Source organism: Polyodon spathula, chromosome 10 (assembly GCF_017654505.1).
Source record: "Polyodon spathula isolate WHYD16114869_AA chromosome 10, ASM1765450v1, whole genome shotgun sequence".
Classification (NCBI taxonomy): Eukaryota; Metazoa; Chordata; class Actinopteri; order Acipenseriformes; family Polyodontidae; genus Polyodon; species Polyodon spathula.
Window position 1 is genome coordinate 10,077,045 of NC_054543.1, and position 22,502 is coordinate 10,099,546.

The 22,502-nt window shown below is 35.4% G+C and overlaps 1 protein-coding gene across 2 annotated transcripts; it reads left to right on the forward strand.

Moving 5' to 3' along the window:
• The first annotated feature begins 2,485 nt into the window (after nucleotides 1-2,485).
• On the forward strand, nucleotides 2,486-21,618 carry LOC121321519 (neuronal vesicle trafficking-associated protein 1-like). Of its 2 annotated transcripts, none has more exons than XM_041260503.1 (5): nucleotides 2,486-2,688; nucleotides 13,896-14,039; nucleotides 14,326-14,445; nucleotides 15,100-15,216; nucleotides 19,044-21,618. In XM_041260503.1, exons 2-5 carry the CDS (start codon nucleotides 13,911-13,913, stop codon nucleotides 19,242-19,244), a joined length of 567 nt encoding a protein of 188 aa, XP_041116437.1. In that variant the 5' UTR covers nucleotides 2,486-2,688; nucleotides 13,896-13,910; the 3' UTR covers nucleotides 19,245-21,618. The 2 variants fall into 2 exon arrangements, with proteins under 2 accessions (XP_041116437.1, XP_041116438.1); XM_041260504.1 differs by having other exon boundaries at nucleotides 2,492-2,688; nucleotides 15,103-15,216.
• Nucleotides 21,619-22,502: the final 884 nt, after the last annotated feature.

The following is a 22,502-nucleotide window of genomic DNA, read 5'->3' on the forward strand; positions in this document are numbered from 1 at the left end:
GTTAAAAAAGACACGTTTCATTGGAAAAATAACAAAACAAACTATTAATATGGAAATAAACTGAAAGTGCTCTTACCCGTTCATTGTATCGTCTTGATTGTACAGTCTGCTCTAAATGATCAGCAACAGGCTGTTAGACTGTAAAGCAACTTGCATCAAATGTCATAAAACTAAAGTAAAGAGTAAAGTCCACATAATAAATGAACTCCAGGAACCAAGTGCTTTATTATTATACACATCTTTATGTACTTACAGAATTAAATAGGAATACTGTTCCGCACTAGCTGCTAATTTAGCTGCATTTCTTTTTTGTTTTTGTTGTTTTTTACATGTCAGATTCCTATATTGTAACTTAGCTGTTTTTATAGATGTAAAATGTTTTTGGTCAGATTTATTAAACTTTTGTCCAACCACCAAATACGACCTTGAACTTTGATATCCCAAATCTGCTACTGTGTAACCTGTAGAAATTGCAATGATCTAGTCAAAAGATACACCTTTCCACGTCCACTTCAATGCTGCTGCTTACACTTTTCTGCACGAAGAATCCTCTTAAAAGAATGGCAGTGAATGAATGACAATGATGAATGCAACTGCAATTGTAGATGATTTATGACTGTGAAGGCTGCTCAGGGCCAGAGTAAAATATATATTTGGATGGAGGTCTTGTCCACGGGTGCCCGATGGCTACCTGCGTGAGGCCGGCTGGTAATATATGAACAGATACATGCATCCCAGTGCCGCAGATAGGATGTGGTATGAGCCACCTCCCCCAGGGAAGAGGCATGCTGCAAGGCGATGGCTGGGGAGGATGGAGGCCGAAACAAAAAGAAGAGACAAAAATGAATAGTACACAGAGCTTTTATGCGCTTGCTGATGAGGTATTGGTTATGGGCTCATTCTCCTTCCAGAAAAGCAACCAAGTTTACAATTCGAGACTACAAACCATCGTAGTGATGTCATACAAGAACACTCTTACAGACTGAATTCTGAATTGTTACTCTGCCTTACAACAACAACAAAACTCCCCGTGTTGAAACCTATTAACTAGTTTGATAATTGTCATGGCTGCTGCTATCAGGGGTTATGGTTTAGTTCACTACCAAATAAATTGAAAACCAAAATTTACCTTTTGGTTTTAGTTTTGCTCCTCTGACTACAATCCTTGGGGGTACGGGGGGCCCCCCCCCCTGTCAGTCGGACTGCTTAAATGTAAAACATGTTTAGCTATGGGGGGGGGGGGGGGGGGATCTTGATTTGTAAAGCTCAACAAATTCCTTTTGGCAAGATAATGACTTTTTACGAACACACTGCTTGTTCAAAGAAATGTTTATTATATATATATATATATATATATATATATATATATATATATATATATATATATATATATATACACACACACACACACACACACACACAGATATTAGCTTTCATTCAGTGTCACATTGTGCATCATCATTCCAATTTACTTTTTAATGCTAACTCTAAATTAAACATGACAGGCTCTTTTTGATATGCCTTCATTGCATGCTTGCCCACTCATAATGATTTTAAAATGAGTATTTGATATGTTGTAATTGACCGAGCTTTTTGGACTATAAAGCAATTGTAGCTAACAAAATAATTGCTTAAACCATAGCCATTTTCACTTCCATTAGCTAGATAGATCTCCAATGCGCACTTTTAAAAGAAACACATGTTACAGCACATGTGTACTTTCATTTTAAAACATATCTGGTAATATTTTAGGGTAGAGGAAGCTCTCCTTTCTATGCCTTATTCTTGTTTTTTTTGTTTGCACTTGCACTCTCTGAGTATTTCACCTCAGGAGACATTTTATGGAATATTTTAAGTTCGCTCCTACAATTAAGACAATGCAACACCCCCTTACATTTATTTTAAATATTGATTATTTCAACTTGACACCGCTTACCACAAGTGCACAAAATGCTGTTGCGGATCTAGCAAAAATCATGTAATACATGCATGAGCTCTTAATGATCTTCCGGTGTTATCTGCTTTGTGAATATGGACCACCATAGCTCCTTGCCTATGCAATACCATTATAACTGGCACTTTACTGTTGATTACTACTGGCATTCGTGATCCCTTAATTACCTTTAAAAAATAAGAGATCTCTAAGGGTTTTTTTATTTATTTTTTTATTATTATTATTTTTATTTAAGGCTACAGTATCACTCTTTGGTGTTTGTATACTACTTACATTGCTTAACCTTCTGTTCATATGCAATATACCCCAGGTTTTAGGACATAAGCTTCCCACACCTCTGAAACCGGTAGGCTAATATGTCTGTGAGCAAGAGATGCTGTTACTGTTTAAAAAGTAAATATAATACAAAGCCATGCATCATATTGCAATTGTGCGGGTGCACGTTTTCACCCTTGCAGGGAAAGCCCTTTTAATTCAGTAAGGCATAAACAGTTTTCAAAAAACAACGCCAAATGAAGAGCTTCCAATTGCAGTGCTTGATGCGCTGGGTAAAGGTGTTAGCGAGCTGCTTTTAATAGCACGACAGCTTGCTATAGCCGGATGCGCTGAGTATCAGCGTGCTGCAGCAGATCTAACATTGGAGACAACATCACCAGGGTAACCAGTCTCACCAGCCTGCTTCTGTTCACACAATCAGACAGCATCTGAGCCACATCTCTCATACAGATATCACAGTAAGTCATGTTACAATTGCATTTATAATGGAAATATAAAATGACGATTGAGTTATCTATATTAAACAGCTGGGTTTTCAGATACTTTCAATACGATATAAATTTTAAGTCTGTGACCTATATTAATTCGTATTTAGAGATTTCGTTAATGATAACTGGTGCTACAAAATTGTTAGAAAATGCTTTTTTAAAATTGTTTTAATGTAGTGCAACATCTAGACGGTCAAATGTTTTATACTGACCATTATTTTATATTGACTTTAGTTCGGGAGGAAATCTATTCCAAACGATAGCAGCCTCCGCCCATGCGGATCTCTGGAAAACAAAGAGCTGTAGGAATCACCAGCTGCAATTGACATTGATTTTTGCAACAAAAAAGCGGCGACTTTTGCAAAACGATAGTTGTTGTTTCATGCAGTCTCTTTTTTTTTTTTTTTTTTTTGTATTCATTGGAGTTTTTCGTTGTTTCGGGTATTGTTAACCGCTGGGCTTTGCACCAGGGATTGCAGCAAACAGTATGTTTTCACTCTGTTAAAGAAGCATTGATTACGTTAGAGCTCTGTATGATTATTACCATTATATACTTAACTGCGTTTAATATTCAACCCGGTGCTTTCCTTTTCTGCCTGATTACAAATAAAGCTATGTTATTAGCGTGCAGGTGCTCCTGTTGTTTCCTCTAAAACGTGTGCATTTTCATTTAACTGCAAGGATTAATTATCTTAGAATAAACATTTCTAATTGTAAATTTATTTAGCTGAGGATGTTTTTACTTTAAACAAGCCTGTGCTTTTAATGCAGTACATTGCTAGTTCCTAAAGTCTGATTCGGATAATTCAGGTCTTTTACAGAAATATATATGTATATATATATATATATATATATAGAGAGAGAGAGAGAGAGAGAGAGAGAGAGAGACGCACACACACACACACACACAGAGGGGGTTGCAGTACTATAAAAATGTAAAGGCTCTGTTTGAACAACAATAATAATAATGTTATACTATTAGAACTATTGCTTGGGTCATGGAAATGATTTCACAAATGATAAAACAAACACCATCTATTAAATTTAAATTTTAATTACGTGATGTCTTTTCTGGTTGGGACATATAAAGAATGTGTAGTTGTTGATAGTTCTGATGTGGAATCTGTCCTCTGTAATGTGCACAACAAATTAGATGATAATCCATGACAATGTTCAATGCATCTATGGGCTGATACCAAACCATAATGGTAGTGACTTGGAAAGGCCTGAATAAGTCTTCTGTCTAGACATTAGGTGATTGATAGAGATCGTTATCTAACAAAGAACCTAGGATATCATTCTTGTTCACAGGTGCACTGTACACATGTTTTGAGTTTCTAAGCATTGTGAGATTATCTACCAGTGATACTAGTGTATTATGTTTGTTTTGCCACATTGGGGCCCTATTCAAAATTCATGAATTAATGTCTTTTTTTATGAGTAACAAAGTTTTGATATTCATGACATGGTTCTAGTATGTTGTTTAACAGGCAGCACTTGAGCAGTTGAATGTATATCAAACAGCTTTGTGAATAGAGCCATTATGTCACTAGTTGTAATGGTAGGTTATGTTTGAACTGTTTACTTTTTGCTGTCAGTGAGGTGTTTTATGAAGTCTATATTATTAATACACTCCCATTTAACTTTTTTGTTCAACAGAAATGTTTTAAAAAATGTTCATAACATTGTTAGTGGAGCAAATTAGCTGTAATGCTATAGTTCATTTTGTCTAAAGAAAGACAATACTTTTACTAGTGCTGACAAATGACAGCCCCAGTGGGACTATACTGTATTCATGGCAGCCAAACCAATCAAATTTGAATGGCTTACTGTAACAAAACATGATCCAGTCATTCTTTTTTTTTCAGAATATTGTTCCTGGCTTTATTTGCTTGAGTTGTGTCATGAACAAAAAATGATATGTTAACCATCTTGGATTGCTAATTATGACAAGATTACAATACGATTGGATGATGGTGGAATAGCTTTGCACAAAATAGGGTAGGCGGGTTGCACTATTTATTGATTTATTTTTATTCACTTTAGATATAAAAGGTAATTGTTTATTTGAATGAATAGCACTTTCTCTTACCTGTGATTTTGGGGAGCTTGTGAAAGGGCGCTGGTGGAATGCAAAACAAAGAGAGGCTCCTTATAATGGAGCTTTTGGAAACTTTTTTTTAAGTGACGTGACTGCTTGGACAGTAAATTATAAAGAATTGGTCTCCCTCACTCAAAAACCTACAAACAAGTTTATAAAGATTGACATGAAGGCTCAGCAGCAATGTATTAATTAAGACCACAAAATGTCAAGAGACTATTTCAATTCAGTGTCCCATCAACCACTTCTTTCTAGCCGTCTTTGCTGTCTTAGCATAGGCATTAGCATGCACAGTGTTATTGCATTTTCTTCTCATTTTAAGAGAGAGCTTTACAGAAGACAGTCAATGCCAATGAATTAGTATCTAAAAACACCAGTGAAACACATGTGATGGGGTCAGGGATGCTGTGTGTTTGAGTGTGAATAGTCATATCAAGAAGATATCAAGCAGGTCCTCAACACATAATTATTGCCAGGGTAAAATTCTTAAAATAAACTTTAGCAGGATTTAATTATACTGTGAGTGGAATAGACAGAAATTATTTTCTTCCAGAAAAAGAAATCTGGACCATCTGTTACTGTACCATAGATTATTTATCAGTTTGACCTTTCTTAAAATTAAGTCCACTAAGATGAACAAATATAATCATTACTGTTTCTGCATTATAATAATTAGCACAGGGCCAAACAACAATATTGAAATATTCATTAAGTGAGAATTAGCTGGAAAACAAAAATATAATATGTAGAATATTACAGTAAAACTCTCCAGAAATAATATAAACCTGATACCCAGTCAAATTGCATATTAAAGAAAGGAGAGAAGCACTCTTCTGTACAGTAGAATGCTGTAAAGCCGTAAATGTTTGCGAGCCTTTTATTGAAAAAAAAAACCACAAACATTTTTGGCACGAATATCAAATTACACTAACAATACATACTTCGTATATTGCAACAGGTCACCAACATTTCTGGTGCAAAAGTGTGATTCGCAGCAGCCTGTTCGTAAAACCAGTGTTTATAAATACCGAAATGTCATACACGATAAATAAAGTTTACAATAAATGTATTTAATCAAAGGAAACTTTGCTTGAAAACTTTTTTGACAAATATTATAAATGAATGTACTTACTTATACTTGTACCAATAAAAACGGTCACTGAATACATGTCAAGCAGTATCGTCATAAAACTTTCATGTCCCAGCACTAATATATATATATATATATATATATATATATATATATATATATATATATATAATAAACTTGAATGACTACAAGAAATAATTAGAAACCATCTTTGCAGACTGTAGTGCATCATCCATTAAAAGTCATCACATGTTGGTATATCATATAAATGGAAACAGGTTCATGATTGTTTAAAATGGTAGTTTCTAACCAACTACTCTATGAATAGGGAGGATGGGACTCCCATAAGCACCTCATATTTCTTGATGTGTAAAACCCTTCATTTCACACTGGATGAAAGCTAATTTATGGTAACACTAATATCACATGTGTCCACTTTGTTTTAATAAATTTACCTCAGAATTTATGATTTGTGTTTGAAGATATGAAAATTAATCTAACAGAGAATGGCTGCTGATTTGAACATGTTCCTGAGAAAGTCGTGTATGAATTTCTCTCTTGAAAATATCCTGATCTCTGGTATACCAAAAGATTAGGCTGGAGGATAGGGCATTTATTGCTTGCCTACTAAATAAATAAGCACAACAAATGTAGTTGCTAGGTCAGAATACATATAAATAGCAAGGCAGAGTCTTGACTGGAGGATCTTGAGTGTAACTAACTAAGGTCGGCCAGGCTGTCCTCAGCTCACCGCGCACCAGCGACCCTTGTAGACTGGCCGGGCACCCATGGGCTTGCCTGTAAGTTGCCCAGAGCTGCGTTGTTCTCCGACGCTGTGGCTCTGGGTTGGCTGCATGGCGGGCCTGCAGAGTGAAAAGAAGCGGTCGGCTGACAGCACAAGCTTCGAAGGACAGCATGTGTTCATATTCGCTGCTCTTGAGTCAGTGCATTTCAAATTGGGAGGAAAAACGGTGTGAAAAAAATAAATAATTTAAAAACAGGTATTCTTCATTTCAAATCTGTTCTGATGTGACAAGGTCAGCAGGCAGAATATTGCTGAGTGAATATGAAAAACATAAAACAGCAAGATGTGTAATGGAAAATGTATCATAATGACTGTAATCTCAATGTGCAATGGTGATTATTATTATGCAAATTAAACATTAACTAGAACTTGGATTAAAGAGGGAGCTAGTGTCAGTATGTAAGCTGATTAAAATGTCCAACAGGGTATAGAGCATAGTATGTGTTTTGTTCACATTTTATTTAAAAGCTAATGCTGTATGATGGGTGGCAGCCGAATTTCAGATTTTCAGCAGTTAAACTGAATCCAAAACTGGTGGGAAATAATGTTATAAATAATTAATATCAACTGAAGTATATTTGCCTAAAAGCTGGTTCATTGAGATTTTCAATTGCTAGATTTTTCAAATCCTGTAATTTTCATTCCAACCTCATCTGAATGTTGTTATTCACAACAAAGATTATAATGAGCAGATCATAATGAAGGTGACTTTAATGAATAAAATAATCTGTAGGATGATAAAAAAATAATAGAACTGCATAGTTTTTCTGACATGTTTTTCAAAGTTTTATTAGCTGTCACTTTTTTTAAACTTGAATGACTACAAGAAATAATTAGAAACCATCTTTGCAGACTGTAGTGCATCATCCATCAAAAGTCACCACATGTTGGTTGATTTGTTTAGTAACTTTAACTTTACAATTTTAGGCAAATGTAATCTTAACTTCTTTGCCATATGAAATCTGCTTTTCACAGGACATCTCTTACGGCATGTGTATAAGGAAGGCAGACTGTCTATTACAGGACCAAATCTATGGGTATCTGTTTCAGTAGGATCCTAACAGCTTTAGGAGAGTACAGTAAATGATGACAGTTCAAGAAATACAGTTAAAAACAAATGTTGTGTGGTGTTTTTTTTTTTTTTTTTTTTTTTTATTTAGTTGTCTGCAATATTTTTCCCCAGTTTTTCTCCCCAATTTTGTATTCCCTAATTATTATCACTGCTTTCAACCCCCAGCTGATTTGGGAAATGGTGGCTGGATCATGCTTCCTCCAAAAACGTGCTCATGCCAATCTGTCATTTTTCGCACTGTGGCTCCACAGCGAGGCCACCAGACCTGTATTGCCGGAGGACAACACAGATCTGGTGGCTCCACTGCAGAACCACAGGCGCTCTATTGACTACTGGGGTCACTGGTGCGCGGTGAACCATGGATTCCCCTGCTGACCCAGTTCCTCCCTGCCCGGGCGGTGCTCGGCCAATTGTGTGCCGCCCTGTAGGAACCCCTGGTCATGGTTGGCTGTGACATTCGAACCTGCGATCTCCAGGCTATAGGGCGCATCCTGCAATCCATGCAGTGCCTTTTACTGGATGCGCCACTCGGGAGCCCCCATGAATGTATTGTAGTGATTGGTGGTAGTTTGTCAAAAATTAATTCTATTTACAGGTCATTCAGTAGTAAGGTCAACCCCTATTAAGGCCATGTTTGTGTTGGTTCGCTGACTGGCCTTACCAGGAAGGTTCACTGTAAGACCACTGCTGTTTAATCACCTATATCAGTATAGTATTGTCTGTGAGTTTTCGTACTGTTAATCTCAGATAAGGATGATCAGACTTCTACACCTTAAAACAGACCACGTCAAATTGTAGTTGTGTTGCTAAGTACATTGCAACTCCTGTACTGTATTTTACAGCTACTTAAAAGTACCGATAGTCTGTAGTGCAGAGGTATGAAGACTTTACTAAAATAAAAAGGAACTCTGAATCTGATTTGGAATCCCAGAGCCATTTAGTTTTCCCTGGTCCCCTTTTTTCTATTATTACTTAATTTAATTACTAAAGTTTTATATTTTAAATGGTGATGTTTTGAAAAATAATCCCTGAGCTTCAAGGTATTTTCAAAACCTTAAGACCTCTTCAGGAGTTCTCAAGCATTAAATAAATGAAAGGATATTATTGACCCTACTGTTCCATGAAACAAGCAAATACCCTGGTAGCATAATCTCCACAGCTATAAAGTATGCGTTGCTGGCATCAAAGAGAAAGAATTACAAGTAAAGGAATTTAAGAAAGCTCACAGTGTGAGGATTTTCTTGATATCCTTAATTAAAAAATAAAGGCTGTTGGGTTCCCAAGACTTTTGCTTGTTTTATTTGTATTTTTTGAAAACGTACTGATTTGAGGTTATGATAAAAGAGCTGACATGTGCTATTGTTAACATTCCAAAGTATACATTGTAAGGATATTAATTGGGTTCTAATCGTGGTACTAAACTTATCCGTTTATATCCTATGAAACTACCTGCATTTGCAATGTAGTTTAAGCATGTTCTGTTTTTTTTTTAAAGTGATATCTGTATCATGTATTTGGTGAGTTCACCTAATATAGATGATTGACTTTGATTATATATTGTGTTTGAAATATGTTGCTGTTGCTAGCATTTAACAAGTCTGGACTGCAGTGGCTTCCCTGATGCCTTGTTATCAGCCCAGTTGGCATTGCGAGCTGGCAGAAATCACTCTCCAAATTACTTTGATTGAGAAAGTAACCCAGTGAGCATCCAGTGTTACTCCAACTTTCGCAGCATGGTTGCCGTCAATTTCGCCATTAATTTGGTTATGAAATTCAGCTCCAAATTTGCATACAGGCAGTTATCACTAAGAATTATTGCCTGGTGTAAACTGGCCTACTGTGTCACCTTGCCTCCCCAAAATGTTATATTTGCCTTTTTTATTCTTTTTACCTAAGTGATTTTTACATTTTCTATACTTTTTTTAAGCAACAGTATGCTTTGGAATCTACAACAATTTATATTTCTAAAAAATATAGCTCAGCCTTTAGATCACATAATTTAGTTTGTAATCCAAGCCAAAATGCAATGCCAATGTTCTCCCTAAAGTGTAGGAAATGCCAAGCAAAGCATTCTTACAGTGGCTTACTTACAATAAAATATTCAGCATTGCAACATGCCTTGATGTATTCATCAAGAGCACATAGTAGTTGGCCAGTAATTGCCATTGTGAATTTAGGCAGTGACCTGATGAAAAATGGCTTCCTGTGACCATGCTGAACTTGTCAAAAGCATCTAGCAGACTGCCGAAGATTACTTTAACTCTCACACACTGTAAGTCTGTAGTATTACAAGTTGCATTTGAGAGCTAGTCATTTGTAAAAAGGAGTAACCCTTAGAAATTGCATGTTTAAGAAGTGCATCAATAGTCTACTGTAGTTTAATGCACCAGTGAATTTAGATGAAAGCCAATACTTACCTGACTCCTCATTGTAACAATATATCAATTATGTATTTGTAGCAGAGACTGCAATGCCACAGAGCTTGTTTTGTGTTGATTATTTTTGTAAATGAAGTTTGCTTAAATTTGAAAAAGTTTTGTCAACTTTGTCAGAGATGGGGTTAAAAACGAATTCCTAAAACAGGTGTGGAATGTGGCCAGACTCTAATTGATTAGTTGATTGCCCATTAGAATCTGGCCACAGGTATACAAGAGGAACTGAGAGGCAACTTCTTTATTCTACAGCATAATAGCCTTGTTTGATAACTTTTATCACATTGTTTGTTTTGCACTTTTATTTGTATTTTTGTGCACTACTTTTGTAAGCCACAGCAACACTACCCCAAGTAATACCATTGTTGGTAGCTTAGTGGTGGTGCATGGTACAGCACCTGCCGTGTTGTCTCCCTCTCTCGCAGACTCACCCCCTTAAATTAAATTTGTCACAAGAAGAAAATGAAATATTTGAAGGCTTTACGTGTAGACTGAGCATTTCAAACAACCCTTCCAGTTCTAATGAATGTCCTGTTAAGGACTTGTTTAAACCCAATTTTGTTCAATAAAATCAAGTTTGCATTTCTTGAAACCTTTTTCTAACAGTTTTACAGAGGGTTAGTAGAAGCTCATTATTAAAGCACTACAGTGCCTTGTGCCTAGTGTTGCTACAGTTCTGTAAAATCTGCACTGATGTTAAGAATAAAGCTTTATGATATACTTTTGTTTCAGCATGGTGCATATATACTGCACATATTTTTTTATTTCATTGCAACTGTTAAAGAAAATATTCCCTTTTTTGTGATTAGTTTGATTGTGTGGATATTTTGGTATATTTATGTATTACCTTCATAGGCATAATTTACAAGGGGCACACAGGGGACATGTTTAATTATTCAGATAGAATAATCTTTATGCATGCATCAGCCACAGTAACTGTCCGCCCCCACTTTTAAAACCAAAATTACTCCACTGATTACCTTATTACCTTAAGGAATGCAACCGTTGTCCAATTAGTGAAGCTAAAGGTAGTGACTCAGATTAAACTTTTTGACACCCTATGAGTCAACCAGCAATTAAGACTACCGACAACTTCAGTGTGACCTGCAAAAGCAGACTTTCAGAAGAGTTAGCTATCATGCTGTGGTGCAAAGCTGCTACATCATGCTATGGTACTAAGGCAAAGAAATCTCATTAAACCACATAGCTTGTTTTGAAAGAACAATGGGGTTTCATTTAGAATGCACCACAAACTTTTCAAGTCATGACAGTAAAATTAATATGCGATAGTAACACAATGTGTTTGTGCATGCATGATATTGGTATTTGGTATTTAAAGGTAATAAAATAAATTTAAAAAATTAAGTGAGCTACATCTATACATTGTTTTTTTTTTTTTTTTTTTTATTGGATTAGATTGGGTCTTCGACTACAATTAATGAAATCCACAGAAATTACATTTTATTAGAACATAATAATTTCTATATATAGCTATGCCTCATGTGGATATCTTGTTTTTGTGCATACAGTGCATTGGAGCAGCTTGCAGGAAATAGGCAAGTTGTCATTTGCTGTTATCAGGCTATTGGTTTAATTTCACATTCTTCATTTATCTCCGTTGAGACAAAGTACCTTCAAACATGCCAGCACATATACTATGTAGCTAATTTTACCAGAAAGTAGTATCTGCTAATTATGTTAGAACTGCAGCGACTGCGTGAGTGTCAACAGTTCTTTTTTTTTCCTCATTAACAGCAGATTTCACATTTTGTAGGCCTACAATTTGGACACCCATAGTTGAATTCAAGACCCCCCCCCGAAAAATGTATCAAACTCTTTTTGTCTCTCTTGACTTTCAAAATGTATTTTAGAACCACAGTTGGGTGCTTAGTACTAAGTAAAAAGCATCATCAATCATGTTGAAGGCGATCGATTGCTACATATTGTTGATTATTGAAGATCAGAGGTCTGACTGACAGTCATTCAAAATAACACAATGCCCTGTGTTATTATACTATAAATCTAATCATGAATGTCTCTTGAGTAGAGTAGTATGGGATTGAGCCTAACGTACGTAAACATGTATTGAAACTACAAGATATGTGAAATGAAACACTGTAAATTTGACAGTGAACATTAAATAATCGTGTTCAGCCTATCAGAGTGCTCTACTCACATATACCCATTTTAAAATGAGGATTTTAACCAGGCTGTTAAGTCAGTGGCCTGCAAGGTTTCATTAGAAAAAGATTAGAAAAAACAGGTCTCATATATTCTTTTGCTTCTAATATTGCAACACATAAGAAGTTTAACTTTGAATAAGTCTCAGAAAGCTTACTGAACAGGACACCACGCTACTTGGAAGTGATAGCGCTTTTTCAATCTTCTACATTTCTGTGTTAGAAAGGGGGCTGATCAACACAGAAGGGTAAAATCAGCATGGTGTCTAAAAGGCTGGGATATCTTAACATGGATTGTAATAGTACTGAATTTGGGCGGATGTTCTTATCTTTAGAGCCCATCCTTAAAGCAGACACGAGAAATTGATTTTGATAGCCAATACTTGGTAGTGTGCCGATTTTAAATATGAATCAAAAGGGTCAAAGCTGAATGGGTCAGGTGTACAGCTCACAATGTGTGGAAGGCTTTCAAGTCTCCCAGTATATTTGGTGACTACTTCAATTTAATTTCTTTTCCCAATCTCCCTTAAGGCTTTCTTTTTTTCTTTGGCATAATCAAAACTCTATCCCTCTGCTTTGCAGTCTAAGCACTGTTGGTTGCCTTAGTTGAATGTACAATAATTGATGGCTACAGATCAGTTCAGGAGAATTAAAAATAAATAAATTGCAGAACAACTTTCACTCCATCATCACAGTGTAATCTAAAGTGCACTAGGGAGGTGGAAGATATTAATTATACACTGTATGGAATGTGCATTTTATTTTTGCTTTATTTTTGTTGAGGTATTTTGGTTTTGTATTATTTTCTGGTGATGAGATCCCAGGCAGCCTATATTACGAGCTGATTTTACAGCCAGTATTACCAACTGTAATTGTTGTCGTTGCCAATGACATTGCTTCATACCTGTTGCCTCTATTTGTGTGAAAGCATTAGGCCAAATTTACAAGCAAGGGCAAAAGTGAGTATGATACTGTTTAAATAGCATGATCCAGTTTTATTCTTCCAAAAAAATCCCTTGTGAATATTGCAGGCAGTGAAGTTACATCAGGAGTAACCGCCCCTCCCCCCAGTTAATTAATGACCCAAGAAGGACCATTAGTCTTGAGTTTTTTACTTATTCATTTGAATTTTTGATTCAGAAAGAAAAGTATTTCTAAGAATTTGTAGTAAAAAGCTTCTGGCCCAAAGATTCTTCTTTATCATGTTGAGAATATTACTGAGGCCTTTAAAGTCCTTATCAATCAGTTCTGTGAGGCTGAGGCCAGGCGTAACAATAAAGCAGCACCATGTAAGTGTGTCATTTATCAAAGATCATGGAGCTTGCCACTAAAACACATGAAACTCACCCATCCCCTCCTTTCTTGTTATTACTTTATATAAGAAAAGGACACAGGCAACAATAGAAAATTATAGAAGTATTTTTATTGTCAAGCGCCATCCACAACTTAAAGCTCAACTTAACACAACCTGTTATTTTCTGTTCTGTTTTCATACAGAGCTGCTGGTCAGACATGGTTAAGTTGGGAAGTAATCTGGCTGAGAAACCAGAGAAGGAGCAGGCAGGGGAAGATGGATTCGATAACATCCCGCTGATAACACCTTTGGATGTGAATCAACTTCACCATCCATTTCCTGACAAGGTAACGTGATCATTGTTCTGAAAAGTGTCTAGTATTAATACCATTGGTTTCCCAGTGTTTTTTTTTGTCTCTGTCTTTAAGCAGTCAATTGCAAAGAATTGTTCTTGTTCATACTGATCCGACAGGCCTTTTTGGAAAAAGTCACATATTATCCATTAAAAAATCTAAACATAAATAAAATATATAAACAGTGGATGCATGCATACATACATACATGCATGCATGGTGAATTTTACACCAGGACTGGGAACCAGGAACTCTTACCTCTGCTGAACTTTCTTCCCAGGTAATTGTCAAGACTACAACAGAATACCAGCTCCAGCAAAAGAAGAAGAGGAAGTTATATGTTCCTGGCATAAAAAAACTGAATATAAACCTATATGATGAAGTGTCAGAGAAGGTCAAGGTAACATCCTTCAATACACATAATTCTAAACAGTATATGCATGAATATAACACACAGTACCAACTGCATACAGATACTATAATTGTGGTTTCTTAGATCATCAAAGGAATCAAGTATGTTTTTTTTTTTTTTTTATTTGGGGGGGGGGGGTTGCATATCCTTATTAAACTAATAGTTTCAGACACTAGACACAGTGTTGGGGAAGTTTTTTTTTTAAGTAATCGGTTACAGATATGGAAGCAGCTGTGTACAACCTAATTCTACCCCACAAGATGGCATAAAATGTATAGCAAACAAATGTTTTATTCTGTGGTTTAACTGTAATGTAATGGATTTGTTGAATCTATGGCTGTTGCTATTTAAATCGTACTTCTACTAATACGATTGTGAATCTTTCTTACTGGGTAACGTGAAGGAATAACAGAGTATTAAACAATAGTCCTTTATAAATACTGCATTGTATAATAAGACCTGGGATCTTGTCAGCATCACACGGTAATGTGATCTATTTTGTTGTATATTCAGGGATGTAATGTAAATAAAGTTATTTATCCAATGAAGAGTATAGTATTAATGTTTATGTGACTAGCCATAGACACCCAAGGTCAGACTTTGAAGCGTTCCTTCAGTGGTATTGTTGTTGTGTTTTTCAAGCAGCTGACTGGCTTGATTCTCATTACGATGACATTCCTGGCCTGTCTTCTTATGCTAGTCATGTACAAGGCACTGTGGTACGACCAGCTAAGCTGTCCCGAGGGCTTTGTGTTTAAGGTAAGCTCACTGTTGATGCTCCATAGCATTTATAACTGCTGATATCTCAAACCCATTCCAGATGGCATTTTAATCTTTTCAGTGTTTTGGATTCTCCTTGGGCAAATCTAATAATGTTCTGTACTTTGATCATTGACCTACGATGGCTGCCATATTATGTTTTTTTGGGTTTCTAGATGATTAAGACCAGACGCTTTTAGATACTGGCTTCATACTCAGCACTCAACAGTATTCTGTTATTCTCTAGGTCAAGTTAGATTGTGTGTTCAGTCCTCTCAGTGGTACAGATCTTTTTGACAGTGTAGAAACCGTTCAATCAGAAACACCATTCCCCATAAGCTATGCTTGGATGCTTTGGGTTTGTTCACCAAAACACACCATTTCTAATTTTCGAATCAAAAAAGCATGGGAATCAGCTTCTCAACAGTTGCTTCAGCTTACAGTGTTTGTGTAGGCTGACTCGGGGGACAAGGCTCCAGCACATATGGCCTTATTGACAAACCTTGAAATCATGAATTATTTAAAGCTTATTAAGTTTATTAAATGTCATTTTGAAATAATTCAAATAAATAGTCACGAACATGTTTTATTTTGGGGTTTCTTTGACAGAAAATGCATAGTGCTACCATTAAAAGATTAATGGTTTATAGGTTGTTGTACCTACTGTAATTATAAGTTGTATCTACAGTAATTATGGCCATGCAACTTACATACACACTTATTTTCAGACGTCACCTGATTAAACCATGTTACTAAAGCTTGTTGGATTAAAGGCAGTTTTGCAACATACTGTACAAAGCCTGAAAAGTCATCTATTAGACAGTTCCTTTAATTGGATCGTGCTGCATTGAAATTTCCCTTCAATTTGTAATGGTAGAATTGAAAGGCATGTTGTGCCTTATGTTGTGAATGAGAATTCTATTTCTGATTCAGTTCTACAGTATGTGGTCAGTAGTTGCTACAGTGATAGTTCTACTGGAACATTAATATTGATTGCACTTACCAAGTCACATGGATTTGCCTTGTGTCACCGCTTTGCTGCTTTTATTTCGTCTTCTTTCAATTCTCGACTGTCTGACTCATGGCCATTTTCAAAGGCAATCATTAGAACAAGTTCAAACTTCGAGATTTAACCACCAATCTTTCTCAAACGTCTCCCTCTATATAAACCATATGAAGAAAATGACAATTTACACCATTAAGTCCAAAAAGATCACTTTGTGATTTCTGGACCTTTATATATATATATATATATATATATATAATATATATATTATATATATATATATATATATATATATACCTCCTCCACTCCCTGTTACCTAATCACTTATTTTGCATCACTGATTACAACCAGTGGGTTATTTCTAGTATTAATCATGATGACAAGGTGATAGACAGTACAAGCTGGAGTACTCAGCTCTGCAGGAAATATTTCAATCAGGATGCAAAATGTTGTTTGTTTTATCAGTGACGAAGAAACTGACATTGAAAGCTTACTACCGAGCCACACAAATCATAATCAAAATTGGCTGTTTGATTTAAAAAAAAAAAAAAGGTGTTTTCACTAATCTATTCAATATTCAGTAGCACTTTAAATTGTAGGACATGACTAGCCATCTAATTGCATTGCAATAATTTCTTATGATTCCTACTCTGTATTGATAACTGTTATGCAATTATACGGAACGGCCTTTTGAACAACATTTCCTTGTCTGATGCTATTACATGGTAACCTCATGTGATTTCAGTGTAAAGGTACACTTATTCCAACAGTAGTTACCATGTGATAGCTGAACATATTGATAGTTACCCAGATAATACCATGTAAGGCGACATCCATGAGGCTGTTAAATGGGTTGCCTAGCCATGTTGTTAATGCTAAATCAATGGGATCCTTTAATTCAGAAAGAAGTGTGTGTTGCATGTTTTAACCTTAAACGTTTACTGCGTGAAATCATGGCAAATTGATGTGTGCACATGGTAAATCGCAGATACGTGTGCTAAATAAAAACTTGCAGCATAGAGCTAGTAAAAAAAGGGCAATTGCAAAATGATGAACACATTTACTGTTTAACGTAGTATTTCAAGGGCTTGGGAGGTACCTGGGTACAGCAATAAGCACACTCCACACACAGATTGTGAACAAAATGTGCCACACAATCTTCTCCCCATATTGCACTTAATTATGTTGTGCATGATGTCTGCCAGTCTAAGCTGACGTATAAATCACATTCCATGCGCATGCATCTCCAGACCCCAGTAGACTTCTCTGTTGTGAAAGTTTGACGAAACAGCAAATCATTTTACTTAAGACTTTGTTTAATCAACGTAAGACCCTGTAAGCCCTAGATGGATTTCTTTTTTTGGAGTATCTTACAGCAGTGGATTGCTTAACCAGCTGTCCTTATTTAGCTGACATTACCCCTAAAAATAACTGCTTGATGCAAACCAGGTGAAATCCCTGCTATTGCTGTTGCTTATTGTATAGATTGATCAAATCAACCCCTTAGTAATTTGTTACTTTGTGTTCTAAAGTGCAAGGTTCACTTCCTGTGAAATAACATCAATATTGTATTACTTTCTACCTCTCTTTGTATGCATATGCAAACAACTCTAAGGTACTTATGCCTTATCATTTTCCATGTACCCTTGCAATACCTGCTAGTTTCACAGTATTTGAACAATATGAATAATGTATTGGTAGCACAGCCCTTTCTTATTGTGCCTAGCCTGAGGCTTTTGATCCTGTCTCATTATTTTAACTTATGGTTGTGTGAAGCAAAGACAGTTTTGTCCGTGAAGCAGTAGCAGACTGGTTGGAAGTTTTCTCAGGAGAAAGATTTTTTTCACCTCACCAAAAAAAAAAAAAAAAAATCTACAGCATGTAAATACAACCAGGGTGCCTTCAGTTAGACTTCCTTTGACTAAACTGTAATTAAAGCCCTGCAGGTTTCCTTCTGCCTTTGATGTTAGTGCATGCCATGGCTATTAGTATATTCTGAAGTAATTGTTTGAAACACGAAAAGGAAAAACATCATTCACATTATCAAGAACCTGCATTATCACTGTTACTGAAGCACATACACAGTCCCTGATTTCAATTCTCTGCAGGACAACCATGTTTCTTATTTTTCATTGGAGAATATTTAGTTTACAAAGGCATTCAAGACATTCCATCTGTATGTTGTAGAAGCTTGGCTGGATTAGGTATTCAACTCACAACATCTTGTCATCCATTTTTGCCTACCATATTATTAAATATTCAAATAAATGTAGAGTAAATGTTTTTAATGAATACGGTTGGGGGTTTTTTTGGATGCTGACTGCTATTTATTTATACATCTCTGATAGTTGGAGGAGTTTTTTTTTTTTCCTTTTTAAGTAGACAAGCTCTAACTGTTTGGGGAAGGTAAGGCCAATTAAATTCCTTTTGTAGTCAATTCTCATTAATACAAACTCGCATTAAACACATTTCCTTGATGGAACAATTTTTAACATTGTCCCGGCAAAATGTAGAGGTCACTTATTGTAAATGACTTCTTATAATGCAAATTCACTTAACACAAATTTCCTGTTTTATATGAATCACTTCTAGGACGGATGTAAGTCCCCAGGGAAGAACATGTTGAGTAAAACTAATTGCCCTAGTTCGAACAGCTGCGTGTAAAGGATATTGGGAAATGTATTAACTTACTTCCTGCTTACGGCCTCTGTACTGTATTTTAGTGCTGTTTTTTTGCTAATATTAATGACAGTTAACAGTTAATTTTGTCAAAGTATTATTAGTGCACCATTCTTAGTCTATGTTCTCTTCTCTTGTGCAGCAAAAGCACTGCACTCCTGCTGCACTGGAGGTGTATTACTCCGAGCAAGAGACAGGCTCCCGAGGCAGCCTCTACACAGCTATCAGCCACTTAAACCAGGCCAAGAAAACCATGCCGGAGCTGCCGTCACCGTGGTTACCAGTAATCAACGCCTTGAAGGAAGCAGAAAAAGCTAAAGAGGAGTCAAGCCGTTCCCAGTAGTAGAAAAGTGGGCCAGCTGGATACGACTGCATTATACCCAACACATGTATTGTCATTTTTATGATACTATTGAAGCGCTAGACATTTTAAAGAGAAACAACATAGGTTTAGGAATGGGCCTGATTGAGATACCATTTTCGCAGAGTATAGAGAATTTTAAAAAAAGGCAGTGGTATTTGAAGGTCATGTTATTTAAATGGGAAAGTGTTGTAAACATATGCTTTTTTTTGGTTCAGAATTAGGGGAGGGTAAATGTATTTCATATGAAATCCAGGAGGAAGAACACGTTCTATTTTAACACAAAAAAGCCCCTTGTTTTAAAGAAAATATATCCTACATAGCATTCCATTTGAAGTGTTTAAAAAACCTTTGCTGATATACTACAGCTCCTTGTGTTAAATCACATCAAACAATATTCTCTATTATGAGTTTTCAGAAACAATGGTTTCGTAATAATAAATGAAAATCTTAAATATGTTTAAATACTGAAGTGTAATGTTCTGCACATTACGCTTAGAAACATACACACAACACTGCCACATAAGCTTTGTTGAAAACAAAACAAGAAAAAAAAAAAAAAAAAACATTTTACAATTTTAATGAATAAAGGCATCTACAAAATAAACTACTAATAATAAGACCAGCTGAAAAGTGCCATATCTAAAGAATGTTCAAAGTAAGTATTTTGTTATTATGGCTGCTAAGATGAATATGTGTGCTTTATATTGGTGAATAAAGGGCAAGTGTATATAGCTAGATAGATGTCTTTATGTATGTGTTCATTTGCACTGGAACAGAATGTGTGGTAGCCTAAACCATTTAGGCATACAGTACTATTGACAGAGGTTTGCAGTGTACCTACGAAACATCTTTTCAGTGCATGGTTTATTATACGTTGTATCTATAATGCAATAAGACAACGTTCTCTTTGTATTCTATACAAATATAATGCATTTTAACAAGGTATGAGGAAATGGCATGTAGAGAGCTACATCTTTTGAGATCGTATTCTCTACAAGTAATTTCACTTTGGAATTGCATATATTTAGCCTTGGAGAGTTATTTAATCAGGTACAATGTAGAACACAGATCTCTCCAATTGATGCATTACCTACATTAATCCTTAATATTTCTAGTCTATCAAAGGATAGTAGTTGCAATTAGGACAACAATAAAAGGCATTAATGTGTTAAGCCATTACACCAGCTTTAACATTTGTGTTATTTGAATTACTACTTAATACTAGCTATATAATGTTATGTGTTTCTTTGGCTGGTCTATAGTAGAGATGTAGTTGATTATAGGTGTACTCAGTTTTTTTATTAAAAAGGTCAGAGATTTGGAAACATGTATCTAATGCACATACTGTTATAGGCAGTTTTAGTTTGTTTATTTATGTATTTATTTAATGCATTTAAATAACAATATTGTTTTATGTATATTCTTATACATGTAATTTACAGTTGCTTATATAAGTTGTGTTTATCATTGTGTTTTTGTTTTCTTTATTTTTTTCTAGATACAATTATTATTACAGAAGTGTACAATTAGAAATGGTGTTGTTAGGGTAGGGTTACATCCTATTTATATAGTTTGCACACTTTTATATTAGTGCACTTTCTTGTATGTAATTATTTTCCTAAAAACAACTGATCTCCTGTACCCAATCTCATATGTTCTATAGTCCACGATGTTTCAGAAAATGGTTGTTTGGATTACAATTGATGGACTGTGCAATCACTTTTCATAAAACATATTCTTAAAACTGCAGTCCAAGAGCATTGACAAATGCGGTCAAAATATTCAGGTCCAGATAGAAAGAAAAATGCGGACTTGAGAAAAAGAAAATTACCCCATATATATCACGAGTATGAGCACAAAGAGAAAGGACAGTACATCAGGCTGTGTGTAAATACATTCATGATCCATTTCAACATGAATATTTCTCCATATGCCAGTGACAGCCTTGGTATATTTCTCACAAATGCAACATGTACACTTTAATTTGAACTGTTTATATGTTGCTGTTTTGATTGTATTTTGATGCCTGATTAAAATGTGACGTTGGACAAGACACTGCTACAGGTCATGGTACCTTCGTCATCACAGCCTTGTGAGTCTATTAAATGGTGTAAAATTGTTGTGACACTCAGCTTATCACTTTGTGTTTGTAATTCAGCTCCTGGTCATTTTGATGTGGTACACTGTTTATTTCTCAGCACTTTGTAGATTTGTGTTTATTAGAGAATGTGACCTTTTCACAATGCAGCAAACACTTTTTGAGTACAGTACTAAGTGCCAAAATTAAATGTTGTGATCATCTGCTTTGATCTTAATAAGTACAAAATAAATGAATGTTAACTTTTCTCTTGAAGGACTTGTTACTGACTTTTCTTTTTCAGTATCCTTGCTTATAAACTTGCGGGCAATGATTTCAAGCATTAAAATGGTACAGTACAAACCAGTACTTCATTTCTCAGTATTGTATAGTTGTGCTAAAGTACATGCCTAGACACTGACTCTGGGGGCTCATAGTGTGGTACTCACCTCCAGGGTACACAGAGGGTTAAGTGGGAATATAAAGCTATGGCCAAAAGTTTTGCACAGTGGACTTTAAAATCCTAACTCTGAGAAACACCAAATATATATATATAGGATAATAATTATATATATATAACATAATAATATATATATATTATATATATATATTGATATTAGATATTAATTTAGATATTTTATTTAACATGTAATCAATGAAAATACAAAATGATATTGCAAAAGTCTACCAGAAGCCATAATAGTAGTGCAGTATTTCATGTTAGATTTAAAATTGTCCCATTTTTCCATTTTTGTTGTTAAGTATATGAAAAACTACAAAGTGGTATGTAATCCAATATGTTAACGTAATATTATTCAGCAGGTTTCATTCGAAGCAAAATGAGTTCATTCTATAGGGCGATGCAAAACTTTTAACCATAGCTGTACAGTCAGAGGATGTCTCCTATAACACCATTTTATTTGTAGACTGGATCAACACATATCAGTTTGAATGCAATCTTCACTGTAGGCCTTGCTTCAATGCATTCTGTTTCTAAAGCTGCCCCCTTGTATCACAGCATATGCTAATTGAACCAGCATTGCCAATAGTTGTGGGTTTTGGCTTCAGTTGTTGAGTGACAGATTTTGCAAAGAATTGGCCCAGGGCATGGAATTTAGAAAAGTGCTAAAGAGTATTTATGAAAATGTTTAAAGACCCCA

Excerpts from the sequence above, each read along its gene's own strand:
- LOC121321519 (XM_041260503.1), top strand. The coding sequence starts at position 13,911 with ATGGTTAAGTTGGGAAGTAATCTGGCTGAGAAACCAGAGAAGGAGCAG. Across the intron at positions 14,446-15,099 it reads AAGTGTCAGAGAAGGTCAAG|CAGCTGACTGGCTTGATTCT; the intron begins GTAACATCCTTC and ends GTGTTTTTCAAG. Across the intron at positions 15,217-19,043 it reads CCGAGGGCTTTGTGTTTAAG|CAAAAGCACTGCACTCCTGC; the intron begins GTAAGCTCACTG and ends TCTCTTGTGCAG.